Source organism: Rhea americana, unplaced genomic scaffold (assembly GCF_003343005.1).
Source record: "Rhea americana isolate MKP2758 unplaced genomic scaffold, rheAme1 scaffold_93, whole genome shotgun sequence".
Taxonomy (NCBI): domain Eukaryota; kingdom Metazoa; phylum Chordata; class Aves; order Rheiformes; family Rheidae; genus Rhea; species Rhea americana.
This window is the reverse complement of record NW_028187122.1, coordinates 832,094-847,793: the sequence shown is the minus strand read 5'-3', so window position 1 is coordinate 847,793 and position 15,700 is coordinate 832,094. Positions and strand designations below refer to the sequence as shown.

The window sequence follows — 15,700 nt, the reverse complement described above, 5'->3', positions numbered from 1 at the left end:
TTGTTTTTGTTTTTTTCCATCATCTTCCCAAGCAAATGTAAAGCTCCTGTAGAAGGGACAGAATCAGGACTTTTTTCATCCTATTGTTTCTTGAGACTAGAAAGAGTATCAAAAATTTAGAGAATCTAAGTCTTCTGAGTGCTTATCTTCTACCGAAAGTTTTCAAATGATTTTTCTTCGTGGATATAAGCTATTGTGACAGTGAAGAGGGCAGGAACATGATGTAGGCATGTACTAGTGATTCACATCAGTAAACTGGATAGCATCAGCTGTTAAATAGATATGAGTCTAGGTGGTGGTAACTGATCAGCAAATAGATACTGAATTCTTGTCCCACTGCTCTGTCAGGGCCCCAGTTAATGAGTGATATATAAGAAAGGAAAAAAGGAGCCCTGATTAAAAAGGAGCCCTATCCTTTTCTTTCCCTGTCTTTTCTTTTTCTTTTTTCTTCTTTTTTTCTTGCCCTTGATCTCTGTGGTTTACTGAACGTGTGGTAGCATGCAGGCTGTTCCCTTGGCAAGCGACTGAGAAAGGCCAGCTCTTCTCAAAATTTTCTGGGCTGCAGACTTCCTAGGTCTGTTGGCAGCTTGGAAATTCCAAATTTCCCATTGCCTAGAGGTTTTTGGGGTTTCTGAATGTTTAAAATAGTCAATTGCTTTGGCATGCTCACATATTTAGTGTGCCATGAGAATTTCAGCAGTTGCATTAAATGCAAGCACTTTCCAAATGACAGAATGTTATTCTTTTTAATCTTTTTATAATTATTGACATCCTCTGTGCTTGTATGCCTCTTGCTGCTATTAAATACACAAAATTGTTTGTAGTGGCATTTCCACTCTCACACAGGTAAGCTTAATGCATACTGCTTCCATTATAAAGAAAGATGCATATTTTTGGATCATACCTTTTGTAGTTCATATAATTTGTTCCCTGAGGGGGAGAATTCATTTTTCTGTCTTGCATTGCATAAAGACATGCATCCATTCTAGGTAGGTTGTCTGGCAACAGCAAGATAAGAATATCCATAGAACACCTTGGATGCCAGACTCTTTACCATTTACATCCTGTATTGTGAATTGGGCATATGACATGTGAATTTAGTAGTATGCAAGCTAGTGTAGGGTTAGTGAAATGTACCACGTTATGGTCTTGCATGAAAGTTAAAATTTGCTTTTCTAGTATAGGCAGCCTCAACTCAGCAAGAGGAAGGCTTTTGTTATCTTCTAGGTCAAACAATTAAAGAGGGGAGATGGAGATCAAGTCTTAATTTTGAAATGGGAGCTGGAGGCATGTGTTGTCCATAATCAGATGCACTTTGTGAATGGCCTCTGACAATAAAGCCAGACAATGCAAAGGATTGTAAAATGGTGTGGAAGAGAGTATGGAGAATAAAGCCATGGAGAAAATTGGCTTTTTGAAGAGAATGCTGTCCTAACCTTGTCCAGTGCCCTTCTGGTTGGACAGTAGAGAATGGATCCAAGCACTGCACCCATGTGCTCTGAAGACCACTGGCAAGATCAAAGACAGTGAATATGGACTTACACACAGCTGGAACGTATCTGGAGCCTATGTGTCCACCAGATTTGCATAGCTACAGGCAAATCTGTGCCAGGTCTAAGAGCTTTTCATCAGGTAGACAGGAGATGAGGTGCATTGTGCTTGTGACCGCTCTGGTACAGATATAGATGAAAGATTTTTTATTTACTTCAACATTCTGCTCTATTTGACTTTTCATTTGAATTGCTTCTCGTTTGTATTTCTTTGATCTTTTAGCCTCACTTGGGCTAGATCTTGTTGTGTCCCCATCCCCCCTCTCCCCCTGAGGTACCTTTGAATTCTGCTATTAAAGCCATTTGGTCTTTTTTCTTTTCTTTTCTTTGGTCTTTCATTTCTGTTAAAGCCATATGATCCTGTGGTTTTATTCCTGTTGCTGATGTTCTCAGGCACAGTCATAAGTTCAACACTTGGAATAAAGCTTGTTGATTCTCCTGTTTGTTTTTTTTCCTTCCAAGATTGTTTTTTCCCTTTAAGTTGTTTCTTCCTCATTTGTCTCCTGCTGCATTAGGTAGCTGCTTGATCTGAACATGAATGAGTAAGCTAGTGAGCTTCTAGAAATCCTGCCCGAGTAATGGCTTAGGCTTGCCACAGTGAATTTGCTATAGATTTACCACTGTGATGGAAGAGATGAAATTTTATTTTGGGCTTCTGCACTCATTAGTGAATCAATGATTCCAGAAAGTCCCGTGTGATCATCCAAGAATTCGCACTTTAAACTATTGCTTCATTTTTGTGGTGGGAGTTGTTGAATAGACGATACTGGACAGATTGGATTCCTTTTTCAACATTTATTCCAGATCTACAAGAAGCCTCCTGCCCACCCCCTCAAAAAAAGGGGGGGTTTTGCAGCCCTCCCTGCACAGCTGCCCTTGTCCAGAGGTAAATGCTCCACAGGAGCAAAGATGCAAGGTACAGATGCCATTATTCTTCCTTGGTCATTGATGAACCTTGATCATATTCATGGACAGAAATGGGAAAGGAGCAAGGTCAAAGTTTGCCAAGTGCTGACTTTCTAAACTATTAGCAGATCTATTACTCTGATGATAATGTGGTGACTGTCAAAAAAAGAAAAAGAAAGAAAAGAAAAAGAAAAAGGGCCATATTAAACTGAAATGATTCAAAATACCATTTTCTGCTGAAATAACGAAATGCTGGGTTCTGTGAGTCACAGTATCTAGTGCTGACAAAACCTTTGTAATTTAACAATCTATTAGTTTTGACAGAGGAAGAAAGCGATGCACAAAACATCTCCCATTTCTTTCCTCTGGTACGAGCCACATCAGACAATTGAGTGCATATGCAAGTACTGTAAACAGCAGTAACAAAAAATCCTCCCAAAATTAAAAGCATACATTCTTTTTATTTTCCACTGTTCAGATATAGAGTTACAGTGCAAGATTTGCATGAATTCTGAGAGATGGTTGCTAGGAAATCTGATCCCAGTTTTGAAATCTGAAACAATACCTGTTTCTTTATGGCTGCATGTTTGTAGAACAGCTGTGCCTTCATGACCTGGTCGTGGAATTGCATGGAAGAACCAAATTTCATTTCTGCCTCTGACTTGCTGCTTAACCATGGAAGGATCGTTCAACTATTCAATATTTCAGCACCTGATAGTTTCAAGCAAGGCTGGTCTGTGTCTTATTTTGTAAGTCTTGTAAGAATGAGAATTGCTATGTGAATGGGAGCTATTATTACTTACTCATTCTCCTTTGTGAAGTTTTTTATTAAGGAAAACAGCCATTCATACAGAAGACTTGAAATTTTGTCTGTGCCACTCGCTGTTAGTAGTGGTAAGAGTTTTGCTGGGTACCAGGCTTATGCTTAAACTACCATTATAAAAAGCAACCATAATGCACAAAATGAGATTCATACAGCTTTCAGATCCCAGGTAGAAAATCACAAATAGGCAGTGCTCTAGGCAAGTATGTCCTGGCTTTTTGTTACTGCGTCTCTGTTGGACTAGTACTTGTGGGGATCTGCAGCTAGGGCATTGCAGCAGAACGACATCAAAACAAAGTGCTTTCCTCTGGGGGTTGTCTTGAATTGTTCTCCTAATTCTCTACTCTTAATTACTGAGATTTTAGTTGGAGAACTCCTTTCCTGAGATGAGAATCTTAACCCATGTTATCAAGTTACATAACATCATGTAAGTTTTATTGTAAATTGGGGAGTATGATGCCCCATCAAATCACTGTGTGTGAGAGAGAGAATTAAGACTTCAGGAAACAGACATACGCTGAGTTCCTGCATACCTGTTGGCAGCAGATTATATAGGCAGGACCCTCCTCTGGTGCCCTGTGCCCAGGTGAAGTCCTTTGCCCTCCTCTCTCAGTAGGAAGAGAGAATGAAAATCACCTGTCTGAACTCTTGGGATAGATCTGGTTTTCAGTTTCTTCCCTGTAAAGAAGGGTTTAGTACTTGCTGCCTTTAGGACTGAATACAGCTGTGAGGTCAAGGATGTAGCCAGCAGAAGGCTACATAAGCTGTGAGACCACTTCCCTATTATGTTCTCTTTGCTTACCGCATTAACTGGGGGCAAGGGGGGGAATGGAAACATGAAATTTAAGTCTGTTTACCAAGATATTTTTCTCCTTCCATCTTGGTAAGGACACTTAACTCATTTTTTAGGGTGCTCACTTAATTGAGGCTGTTTTAAATCTATAGCTGAGTTTGAAGAAGAGGTGGTGTGATACACTGATGTTGTAAGTTCACAAGGGCAGTTATGGCTGCCTGAGCTGCTATCGGTGGGTGGAGACCCTCCTTCTGCCTCAGTTAATAGAAACTGGTGATTTTGTATTTGCAAGCCTGAGTTCTAGTTTTGGCCATGTTATTTACATAGCTGTTGTATTTTGTGGAAGATGGATGTATTATTGTAGGGAAGCAAGGGTAAAATAATTTGCTGTGCTAAATATGGAAGACTGAGGTAAACAGGAGAATGGGAGGTGCCAGCTTTTAAATTTCTGGAGTGAGAGGAGAGAGCAATTATGTGAGAGTATCTGAGGTGTGGTGGCAGAAGGGAAATGGGCCAGCAAGATGGAGAAAGGCAAGATGAAGAGCAGTGCAGGGAAGGCAATTCTGGCACAGAGAAGCAGGTGTGAGCTGAAGCAACTGCTGAAAGAGGGAGGCAGCTCTGCCTCTCTCAAGAGAAAGCAAACTCAAAGAGGCTATAGGGAAGAAGGAAAAAAAAAAGAATTGAAGGGATGAGGCTGGCAAGGGGATTCAGGCAATGGCAAGTGAGTCAGGAGTCTAGAGCAACACATGCCACTGTAGGAAGTGATAGCAGTTTTCCTATCTTTCAGTCATTTCCCTGCCTCTGCCTTATTCTTGTTTCCCCAAAGCCAGGATCTGGTGTCGAGCTCAGAGCAGCAGCAGCTGGCAGTGGCTCAGGAGAAGTAAAGTTCTGCAGCACTTGTTATTTTTGACTTTCTGATTTTCTTTTCTTTTCATTTTTTAAGTGCCTACCCAGTGGCCCTAGTTGAGTAGGATGCATTTGAAAGGCAGGATGCCCATTATCCCATGCGGAAGGGCTGATCTGCTAAAGAAGAACTACATTCGCTTTGTCTAATAATCATATAGTCTGTGTTGGCTGATGCTGTATTTATCTTGACTTTTTGTTAAGTGCAAAGACTAATGCTCTTGCAAGAGAGGGGGATAGCATGTTTAGGGCTTTAATTACCAGACTAGAATGGATCTTGCTGTGCAACGAGAAATACAGAGGAAAAAAAAAATCTCTGAATACCTTTATTTATTGGGCAATGATGGTACCATAATAGAGGCTTAGCCTCCCATGTTAATGCTGATTTGTGGATTATCTAAAAGATTCCAGGATGAATCTTCTAGTGATGGATATGGTGTGAACAGTGAGTTTCTGTTTGTTTGCCTTTTAATTAATTCATATCATTTAACATCTATTTAACATTTCTGTCCCTCCTATGGCAAGTCATTGCTGTTAAAATCCACCTGTTCCAGCAACTCCTTTCATGGTTTTATAGCTTTTTCAGTCTTAATGACTGGAAAAAATACAGAATATTTATATAGCACAGCATTTTTATATATCATAGTGTAGAAATCACCAGCAGATACAGCATCTGTTTAATGATTTCCACTGTGCTTTTTCCTTAACAATAAATCTTTATCATTTTATTTATAAAAGCGAATTAAAAGCACAGCTAGAACTCAAGAAATGTATTACTTAGAGGAGTTTCTGTTGCTATTTAATGATGAAATAAAAGAAATTGTTATGGTGCTTTGCAGAAGCTGGGCTGGAGAGCAGTGTAGGTTATTTTGGAGGGGTGCCACTCAAGCATCATAGTGAATTGCAGATTGCTGTTTTACAGTGAAACTTGGTTGTTTACCTATTATCAGCCCACCTCATTTTAAAGTCTATGTATGATTAAACCAGGAGATTTGGAACTGTTGGAGTTGTTTCCAAAAAATCTCTCATTCAGTAAACTTAGCACAAGAAGACAGGCCAAAACAGGTTCAGCTGGTGGCCCGAATGCTGGAGCAATGTTACCTGGGCACTGGCACTGCTTGCTAGTTGATAGACCAGCAGAACTGAAAAATCTGTGTGTGCACATGTATGTGTTTGCAAATCCATATTGGATCTGGTGGTGTTTCTTGGGTCAATTGCAACTCCTTTATTCCTTAAATGAAAATTTTTAGGAACACTTTTTTTTGGTTTAAAAATGACCACTCTTTCAAAAACAGAATCAACTGTACAGTGTCATTTACTGACTGGAACCTCTGATAGGTATGTTTCTAATGATAGATCAGTAAAGATGATATTAAATCTGTCTCTCAGATGCTCACAGCATCCATCAGATAAAATCAAGATCCTGGGAGCAGAGCAGCAAGACTAGTTGCTGCAGTGAGGATAAGAGTATGTTTGCTCTGCATCATTTACTGTGTTGTGCAAATATAGCTCTGGTGCTCCAGCCTGTTCGTGCTTACTGAATTTCAGCTCATCCTTTTCAACACAGGTGTCTGAATATTTTCAGTCACGCTTCCTCCCAGGCATTATCTTCAGCTAGAGAGCAGTATTTAGGGATTGTTGGATTAATATGAAGAATCTCTGCTCTGTTTAGTTTTGTCTTCAGATATTTCATCCTGGAAGTCTTTGAAATCTGAGGCTGAATTTGAAACTGTCACAGGTATGTAGCTGTATGTATTGCTTCAGGCAGACTTCTTGGTTACTGGTCTCACTCTTCGCTATCATTTTCCCTTGTCCCACATAGGCTGGCTTTGTTTACCTCCTACGCAGCCCTGGAAGGCCGAGCAAGTACAGCTCCCCACTCCCTCCCGCTCACACGTATGCAGTGACAGATCTTTGTGCTTGCCAGCTTGTGTTGGTCTCCTTTCGTCATAGCTTAATAATAAATCCCCGGCCCTCCTTTCCCCCGCCCCCCCTCTTGCCTTCTATAGCTCAGTGAACTTTTTTTCTGTTGCTATAGTTACACTCTCTTTGGAATTTAGCTAGTTTCTTCCCTTACAGTTGGAGTTAATATGCGTTTTGGCACTAACCTAGTCCAATGTTAGTCGTCACATAGACGTCATGCCCGTATTCTTTGAGTTTTTTTAGCTGTTTGTTTTAATTCCAGGAATATTGATATACAAGTAATAAAAACTTGTTGTCATCTCTGTAATCAAAATGAGCCTTGTGCTATGCAAATCTGGCACTGAAGTCAGTGGTTAACTTTGGCCACAATTTTTCCAGACCTTAAATTGATCCTTGCTGATTTTTAATTTGGTCATCAGCCAAAATTTGTGTGGGCTCCCTGGTTACCTCTCCTCTGTTCTTCTGAAAGAATATTTTACTGCCTTCTTAGTACTCAAACTCCTAATTTAGAGGAATTCAGGACACTGTATTTCCCAAATTTTAAGGAAAGAAGTACTATTCATATCCATTAGCCAAGGCAATGTCCGTCGCTATGTTGTGAGGCAACCAGTGCAGTCGCTCCGCTCCTTGCTAAGTGTAGCCCTGCTGCTCCTTCCCTGGCATGATTGGGTTGCCGTCATTTGTTTAGTGATGGTCAGGGAGGGAAGCAGAGAGAAGAACTCATCTTGTGTCTTTCCTCTTTGCTGATCTTCTGAGATGGCCTAGGTTTGAGCAGTTTGGAGAGAGAAGCACTGCTGATAAGGAAGAGCCTGCCTGCTTTTAAAAGCACATACTGAAATCTTTGCCTTGACTTCCCTTTTCTCAGCACAGAGCCTTGAGCGGCTCTAGGAATGGGTTGCAGGAACAAATGTCTCAAAGGATCCCAGGGATCTCAAAGCGTGGGTACCACGTGAGCTGGCTCAATGTGGATTTTAGTCATTAAAGGTCACTTGAGTTGTAGTAAATCACAGCCAGCAGGCCTAAAACCTGTGTGCATAAATGTCTAAGCTGATCTAGAACTAACGACAGCTGACTTTTACGTGTCCCCAGTTGGTACGTATGCAGGACTTCTGTTCCCAGGCTCTGTCTGGTCTGCCAGTGCCGGTGAGAACTGGAAGAAGGTGCTGTCTGAGTTTGTTTGCTAGGTGATTTTCTTTGTGAGAAAGGAGTGAAGGTGAAACGGTTTGGTTCCTAAAATGCCAGATGAAAGAACGCACTTCAAGAAAGTCTTACCCAACATAGAGTTCATAGGCGAAAGCAGTAAATTTGCTTCATTTTTTTCTGTTCAAGACAAACCACTTCACGCTTGAACCTCACAAACTTAGAGGAATGTAGATACTGATCTGTAACGAAATATCATGACTTGTGCTGTTTCTAATATTTGCTTAAAAGAAAGTGTTTCTTGTTGGGTTTTATTCAAAAAACCAAAGAACAAGCCTTTGTGATAAATTCCGATTTTCTTACCAATGGAAAAATCATGTTCAATTACACTTAGAGTAAAGTGTAGTTGATAGTGTTTAGAAAGCAGAAGCCCTTAGCAGCTGAAACACCTTGGTGAAACCTACAGTATATTTTGATAGGAAGTGGTAAGATTGTCATCCTTATCAGTCAGGGCTTGCACAGTGAAAAGCGATTAACAGCTACAGTCATCACTGATTTCAGTTTTAAAAAAATGCAGCTTCTGCAATTCCGTCTTATGTGGTGTTCCCAGATTAACTCAGAGTTCTGTGGCAAATGGAAAGTTCCTTAGTAATTCTGCTTTGTCTCATGAAATGACATGGGTGTGATTATTCAGCATCATTTCCTGATACTGCTGGAATACTTTTGTTTTAAGAAAGAGCTTACAGTTTAAGTGGTTCGATGTTTACTTTCTCATGTAGATGACGCAGGGCCAAGAAAGAGCCTTTTCAAAATAGCTGTTGTCTGAGGAAAGGGCTTTGCAGTATTGATGAAGAAGGTCATTGTTTCAATATTTTAGTTTGGATTTATCTTGCCTTGATTGTGGCAAAATTCAGATTGATGTCAATGAAGCAACATCCTTAAAAACCACAGTCATAACACGTTCTCCATGATATTTCATTTCTAATATCAGCTTTAAAATGATATCATAACTGTGATATGTTGCTGCAGTGATTCTGTTCTTTCTTTTTCAGAGTGAGAAAGCTTTGGGGCATTCTGTCAGCCGTTCTAGTAACATCTCAAAGGTATGTTCTGCAACACAACTCAGTCTTTGATAAATTTGGGGGTACTGGGTTTTCTTTTGTTTTAAAAGTGGGATGATAAACATGACAATGTGACTGGCAGAAAATGCTTCTTATGAGTATCTGTAGTTGATAGTCACTCTGTTGAAACATTAGAATTCTTTTATTTTGCAGACTCTCTTTATTGTTAAGGTCATGAAATGCATTTTTACCTGAGTGTGACTGTGCAAGTATCTAAAATATTTGATATGGCAAAGAGTGACCCTGTAAGGGATGCATGGTGGTCCACCCATTCTAGTCATACTTGAATATAACAGATCGACACCTTAAAAGCACAATTGCCTTGTTACACTGTCAGCGAAAAAATACCTTCTTCCCTGTCCAAGATAACTCATTGTACAATACATGCCCTACTCCCACCTCTGCTTACCAAATAAGAGGCTTTTTAATTAGCTGAAAGCATAACGGCTTTCTGCTTATGAAACTACAATTACTTAAAGCTTTCACACTAGCAATGCCACAGTAGTTGACTAGTATTTTCTGTGGGATGCGCGTCAACCCTTCTTTGCCATAGTTGACGTTCCTAGTGATGGTGACTTTTAATGAGAAACTGAATCATTATGGCTGTGATAGGCCTGCGTCACTTCCATTTTGGCTTCTTAGGCATGACTAGCTTCACATGTACTTATCTGCAGCAAAGGAAACAGTGACTGTACTAAATTTGTAGCTTACATGGGCACAGACAGCTTTCACTTTGGAGCAGAAAGACAGGATTACAGAGCATCTTAAATAATAAGGGCAACTGTGCAGTGTCTAAAGTATTGACCAAGCTGAAGATGATGTTACCATGGAGTGATATAGGATTGTTTTGTATTCAGCGTTAGGAAATGTATATTCACAAAAAGAATTTTGAAAAAATGTCGTGTGAGCATTACTTCTGATTTGTGCTTTCCCAAAACTGTGCCTCTTCCTTCTTACCTTTGCTCTTCTTTTCTCAGATATTAATTTGATTTCCAGGTGTTGTTCAGGAGAGATGGCTGTTCTTATCAGCAGGAGTCATTGCGCTTTTCCCAAGATGTATGAAATTCAGGACAACAAGCCTTTCAGTAGCAGCAGCAGTTTGGTACACATTAGGTTGTTGCTCCCAGTGGCGCCAACTCTCAGCAGAACACGCATACACAGAGCTAGCTGCACAGCTCATTCTTACTTCATCAGGAGCTGGAAGGGTGGTAGTGCAGCAGGAAGAACCTTGCACTTGGGCAGAGCAGTATCAGCAAGTGATACTTGCCGATATTTGCATTCTTCTTGAAACACTGCAAAGTTAAAGCGATTGCTGTGTGTTGTGAAAGCTAAAGTTCTCAAGGGGAGCAAAAGTCAGCTTTGCCAGTTCAACATAAAAGATTTTGATTCCAAACATGAGCTTCTTAGAGACGTTAGTACCCTTAACGTTCCTCTTTTGCTTCTGTTCCTGATCTGTTCAACCCCGCTGCTCTGGAGACAGTTTCTGACAAGAGCAAGAGGTGGAAGTTTCATCAGTGAAATTGGTCACCTTATTTGCCTCATTCCTCTGAATGCTGTTTTGTGCATCCAGACAATCTAGTGCTAAACTGCAACAATTTATTTTACAGTATGCAGTTGGAATGGCTGTCACAAAGTATTTGTAGGACAAATGAGAAAAGGTTGTAATAGTGAAATGCTGGGTGAAAGTTGAAGTATGTGGAAATTCTTTCATTAGTTTTGAGGTTTGAAAGGAAAGTTCTTTTTATTTAGAAGAGTACAGCAACCTGGCCAGTAATGCAGGTATTCCTCCGAGCATGTTGACATCACAGTATTTTAAGAGCAGCTATTTAACCAAAGTTGAATTTAATCAATTGTATGCTGCATTTCCAGATATATTAATGTGTATGTGTACAGAAAAAATAATCATGCTTCCTGCAAATGACTGTTCCAGCTATTCTTCTTACACTCAAATGTAGCTTCCTGCTACAAACATTTGGCATCAAGACTTGATTTAAAGTCCTTTCTGGTGGTGATATGTCATTATGAACCTGCTGCGATTAATACTGAGTATCTTTCCACTGCTTTCAGTTGTACAGTGCAGTATGAGTGGGAAGGATTGAATCGGAACTCAGCCTCTAGCCAAGAGAGGATGCTGTGTTACTCAGTGTGACTAAGGAAAGGATTCAGTGCCCTAGGGCTAAAGGTGATCGAGGAGGAAGGCAGACAGATGGTGCTGCTAAAACTGAGATCAGCTGGTAGGGGTAGCAGGACCCAACTGAACATACACCCCAAGTGTTGGGGCCAGGTGGAGCCATCCCTCAGGAAGAAGGGGCAAAAAGGCAGTCCTCCAAGAGGCAGATGCTAAGAATGGCTGAGGAGGTGCTAGTATGTGTGGCCAGGCCAAGGAAAAAAAGAAGAATCTGAACATTTGGCTGGGGATGGAGGCCAGAAGCAGCAAAAAGGGAGTAGGGGATGAGATGTAGGAGGATCTTCATATGGTGCTATTAGATTTTGTGCAGTCTGTTACACACTGGGGGATGTGGCATTCCTCCAGGCCCATCTTTGCTTTTTGGTGTGTATATTTCAAACATTCCTTTTAAATCTGTTCCACAAGAAGTGCTGAAATTTCTGGAATCTTTTCTGTATTTGTTTTGAAATTAAAAAATAGCGTTGCAGGCAGGTTTAATCAGTTTAGTCATAGGGCTCGGACAAGGCCTGATTCCAAACTTGCTCTGTTCATGAGCAGTGACACTGATTGAAATGCTCCTGATTTGCACGGATATATACAGGGCAGATGCACATCTCAGCTGAGCCAGCGCTTTTGCTGAGGAGTCACAGAGGTTCATTGGTAAGTGCCTTCATGGTACAAGCCACACAGGGATATAATTAAGCATAATAGAAGCTTCAGTTTCTAAATATAAATAGATTTGACCCTAAAACAGCCAGACACTGAGAGTAGCTGAAAAAGGGGATTTTCACGGTGATGATAATTCATGTCCTCAGCTCTTGAATAAAGGAATTCTGCTAACGAACAGATTAAATGAGGTCATCAGCAAGGTTGGTCTGTAAACAGTTATCCTCTAATTAGTGGTATTGTTTTGCTTTAAAGTGTCTGGTAGACACTGATGATGTGATGTACGGAAATATCTTCAGGTCATCTGCGTACTGTTCCTGTCATCTTATTGCTCTGGAGGGATGATTATAGTGTAGTGAAGGAAGCTCTTGTAGTCTTGTTTTCGTAGCCCTCTAAGGGGTAAGCTTTGAAAATGCAAATACTGGGATCAGAGCAAAGGAATCAAAAGTGCAGTCTTTAAAAAATCTAAATGCTTTGTCTTTTCTGAAGGTCTGTACAGTTTTATCTTTTGGGCAGAAGCACACTGTAAAGCATTAAATTATTCTTGTGCTGAATGGCAGCCAGGGCAGATGCAAAGTGGTTGCCTAAGCTTGCTATGAAATTTAAAATCCATTTAGCCTGTTCATCAGCTTGGAACAGATTTAGAAAAGCATATGAATACACACATCCGCTGTTGCCTAAAGCTTTGAAGGATTCAATGAGTGTCCATCCATAGAAAAGCAGTCCAGATTTTTCAATCACTGAGCTTAGTTGTCTTGTAGGCTATCAGATGACCAAGGTTTACTGCAAAGAACTGCTTTCAGAGGTGTTTTTTTCAGGTTTGTAAGCTTATTTGGGGGCAGGGGAGTGGAGCAGAGAAGTTGCTTAAAAACAAACAAACAAAACCCTGCTTCTACTAAGGTACTGGAGAAAGGAAAAGACAGGAAAAATCATACTGTGTGAAGATGGAGGTATGCTCTCTCCCCACCCAGAAAGTGTGAAACTTGTGCCTGGACACAGTGCTGTAATGTTCTTTTAAGTATGTAACAATCTCCCTGTTCTCTGATGCTCCTTGTTGATGCTGGATTCTCCTTATTAGTATCATTACCTCATGTAGGTATGAAGGGCACCTTCTGAAAGAGAAACCTGGAAGAGTTTCCCTTCCCCTTGTGTTTCCCTCAATTTGTTCAAGGTATTTTGAAGATGATTCTAAAGTTATAAGGCTTTTTTCCCGCCTCTCCTCCTCCCTACAGGACCTGTGTAGTTGTTCTTGATTTCAGCTGATGTAAATCCTATGCTGTGGAAAGATTGAGTTACACCTGGGGAGATCTTGAAAGGATAGATAGCCTCCTCTCCAGTACCTTTGGGTCTGGTATCTCTAGCATAGGTTCCTGCCAGAATCCTCTCCAGGTTTCTTTGGGAAGTCTGACTTCAGCTTCACTCCAGTTTGTAGATGTAATTTTAACAGTGGTCATATTCATTATATAAAATATGGAACGAAGTTCTTCCAGCAGCTGACTCCAGAGAATTAGTTCCTTTAAAATTGTTATTCCATAAGATTATATGTTGGAGTTGACTATCCTGAAAATTTCAGATGCCTCTGAATGATGCTACCTCTTCATATATAGTTTTTCCTCTTCCTTTGCATACATACATTTCATCCTTGTTTACCAGAATAAAAAAAGATAATCTTAGATACTAATATTGTGGGGCTTTGGGGACAAACTTAGGAGGAACCTCTTTTTCTCTTGCAGTCAGATGGGTTTTATCAAGTAGTCAATTACATTTTTTTTTAATCACCCTCTATCCTTATAATACATCTTATCTCAAGTAAGGAGATAATACGTGCTGGAAGTCAAAATGGCATGAGTCTGGTAGGAATTTTACTTGTGTGGGCTAGAAGTTATTGATGTTTGATCCTGCCACACTGGTGTTTAAGAAATGCTTTCAAGAACAACCTTTGAACCTGGCCTGTCTACCTTTTCCCATGTCCATTCTGTCTGTATGTGGCCTGTTCCAGCTATCTCAAATTTCAAGTATGTATGCTCAGCATGACTGGTTATTCCTGTTGCTTCACTGCACTGTGGGCTGAGTGTGCTGGTTCAGTTCAAAGCCTCCTTTGGCATATGTGCAGCAAAGTGACAATGTATTTTCCAGAGATAAGTGCTAGAGACTTTATAGCTGCAGTGTACTTGAGCAAGAGCACTCAGCCAATACGTACATGGCATATGCTTGCTGAAAGCATGAAAATGCATTGCATCCTCGTGAGTATGTCAGTTTGGCTGATGGCTCTAGCTGGAGCAACACAGTTATTTGTTCTACAGTGGCTCCGGAGAATAGTTGGATGTGTGTCTCAGGTTTAATCAAGACCTCCCTGCCTGCCTTCAGCCCAGGCTCAGGACTTCTCAGCAGAGCAAATACAACTTAATTTTGCCACTGCCAAAGAGATGGAGTTGGGACTGCCCCTGTAAAAGGGAGAGGAAGTGAAAGGGGCAGAGGTGGCACAGAAATAGAGAGGATTGGGAGTGTGGGGAGGAGAAAGAGTCAGGCTGGTTGCTTCTGCTGTTTCCATTTTAATGCAGGAAAAGAAAATAAAAGAAACATAGCTGCCAGAACTGCACAGAAGTTCTGCTCGTTGTTTCAAAGCAAAGACTATATCTCAATGCACAGATCATGATTAGTTGCAGTTTTGCCTGGCAAATATGGTGTACACATTCTTGAAGGCTGTGCCCCTTCTTGAAGAATGATATTCAGATTCTTCGGGTCTCTCAGTAGAGCAGCCCCTGACCTTCTTTCACTATCTGAAGGCAGGAGAGCTGTGCTCAGGAGGTTTCCAGGGAGTGCGTTGCAGTGACACTTAGTGATCTCTGTAGCATAAGTGACTCTCCAAGCGTAAACTAAGCAGGCAGTAGAGCCCAGGGCTTTTGCTGCCTCAAGTGATGTGTTATGCAAGGTAAGTGTCTGCCATGCCCGTGTCTAGAGGCAGTCTTGCCTTTTTAATACACGTTTAAATAGGATCTGTGTGAGGAAGATAAAGCAGCTCTTCGGCAATGAGTTCTTTTGAAATACAGAGCGTCATAACCTTTTATCTGATTCTATGTCTTACCTGTGTGTTTCCACCACGTTTGTCATTGTGATGTGTTAATACCGAGAAAGACAAATCTGATTTAAACAAAACTCCCAGTGGCTGTTTGCAGATCAGAGCTGTATTCTCGATAGTGAAAAAGCATCATACTGTGAAGGGATTTCTTTGAGTGGGGGATTAAAAGTAATGGACCAAGATCACTGCTGGTTCTTCATACACAGCTCTGGTGCAGTGGTGGGAGATGTCTCCTCCTTGCCAATATCTACTATAATTCTCTGTTGTCTTTGTAATCCCCACCGAGGGCCGGGAGACAGCTGGGATTAGCTCAGTGGAGAGGACCATCACTGTGCTCATGTTGCCCTTACAGGAAAGGGAGGCAGGCAGAAATTGCTGCTATGGTCTAGTAACATTTGGAACATCTTTTAAATCAGTCCAATATTTGACAGCAGGTGCAGCTACCTTTTTATTTTTGCTCTATTTATTATCGCTCTGTTTTTTTTTTTGGTTTTTTTTTTTTTTTTTTTTTGAAGCTTTTTTTTTTTTTTTTTTTTTTTTTTTTTTTTTTTACATTTTTTAACTTTCTACCATTGTAAGAAGGTCTACATTTTCATATAGATTTCAGTTATGAATACCAAACATGTCAA

General features: G+C 40.6%; 1 protein-coding gene across 6 annotated transcripts in view; it reads left to right on the top strand.

Annotated features, from left to right (window-relative positions):
• MARCHF8 (membrane associated ring-CH-type finger 8) overlaps window positions 1–15,700 on the top strand; it is a 102,700-nt gene that overhangs the window by 68,137 nt on the left and 18,863 nt on the right. For 5 of the 6 annotated variants that reach the window (XM_085324777.1, XM_085324773.1, XM_085324778.1 and 2 more), the window contains one exon: window positions 9,091–9,141. The exons of the other annotated variant lie outside the window; for it this stretch is intronic. In XM_085324777.1, the coding sequence (XP_085180903.1) occupies window positions 9,091–9,141 (51 nt within the window). The remainder of the gene's footprint in view (window positions 1–9,090; window positions 9,142–15,700) is intronic. 6 annotated transcript variants of the gene reach the window in all.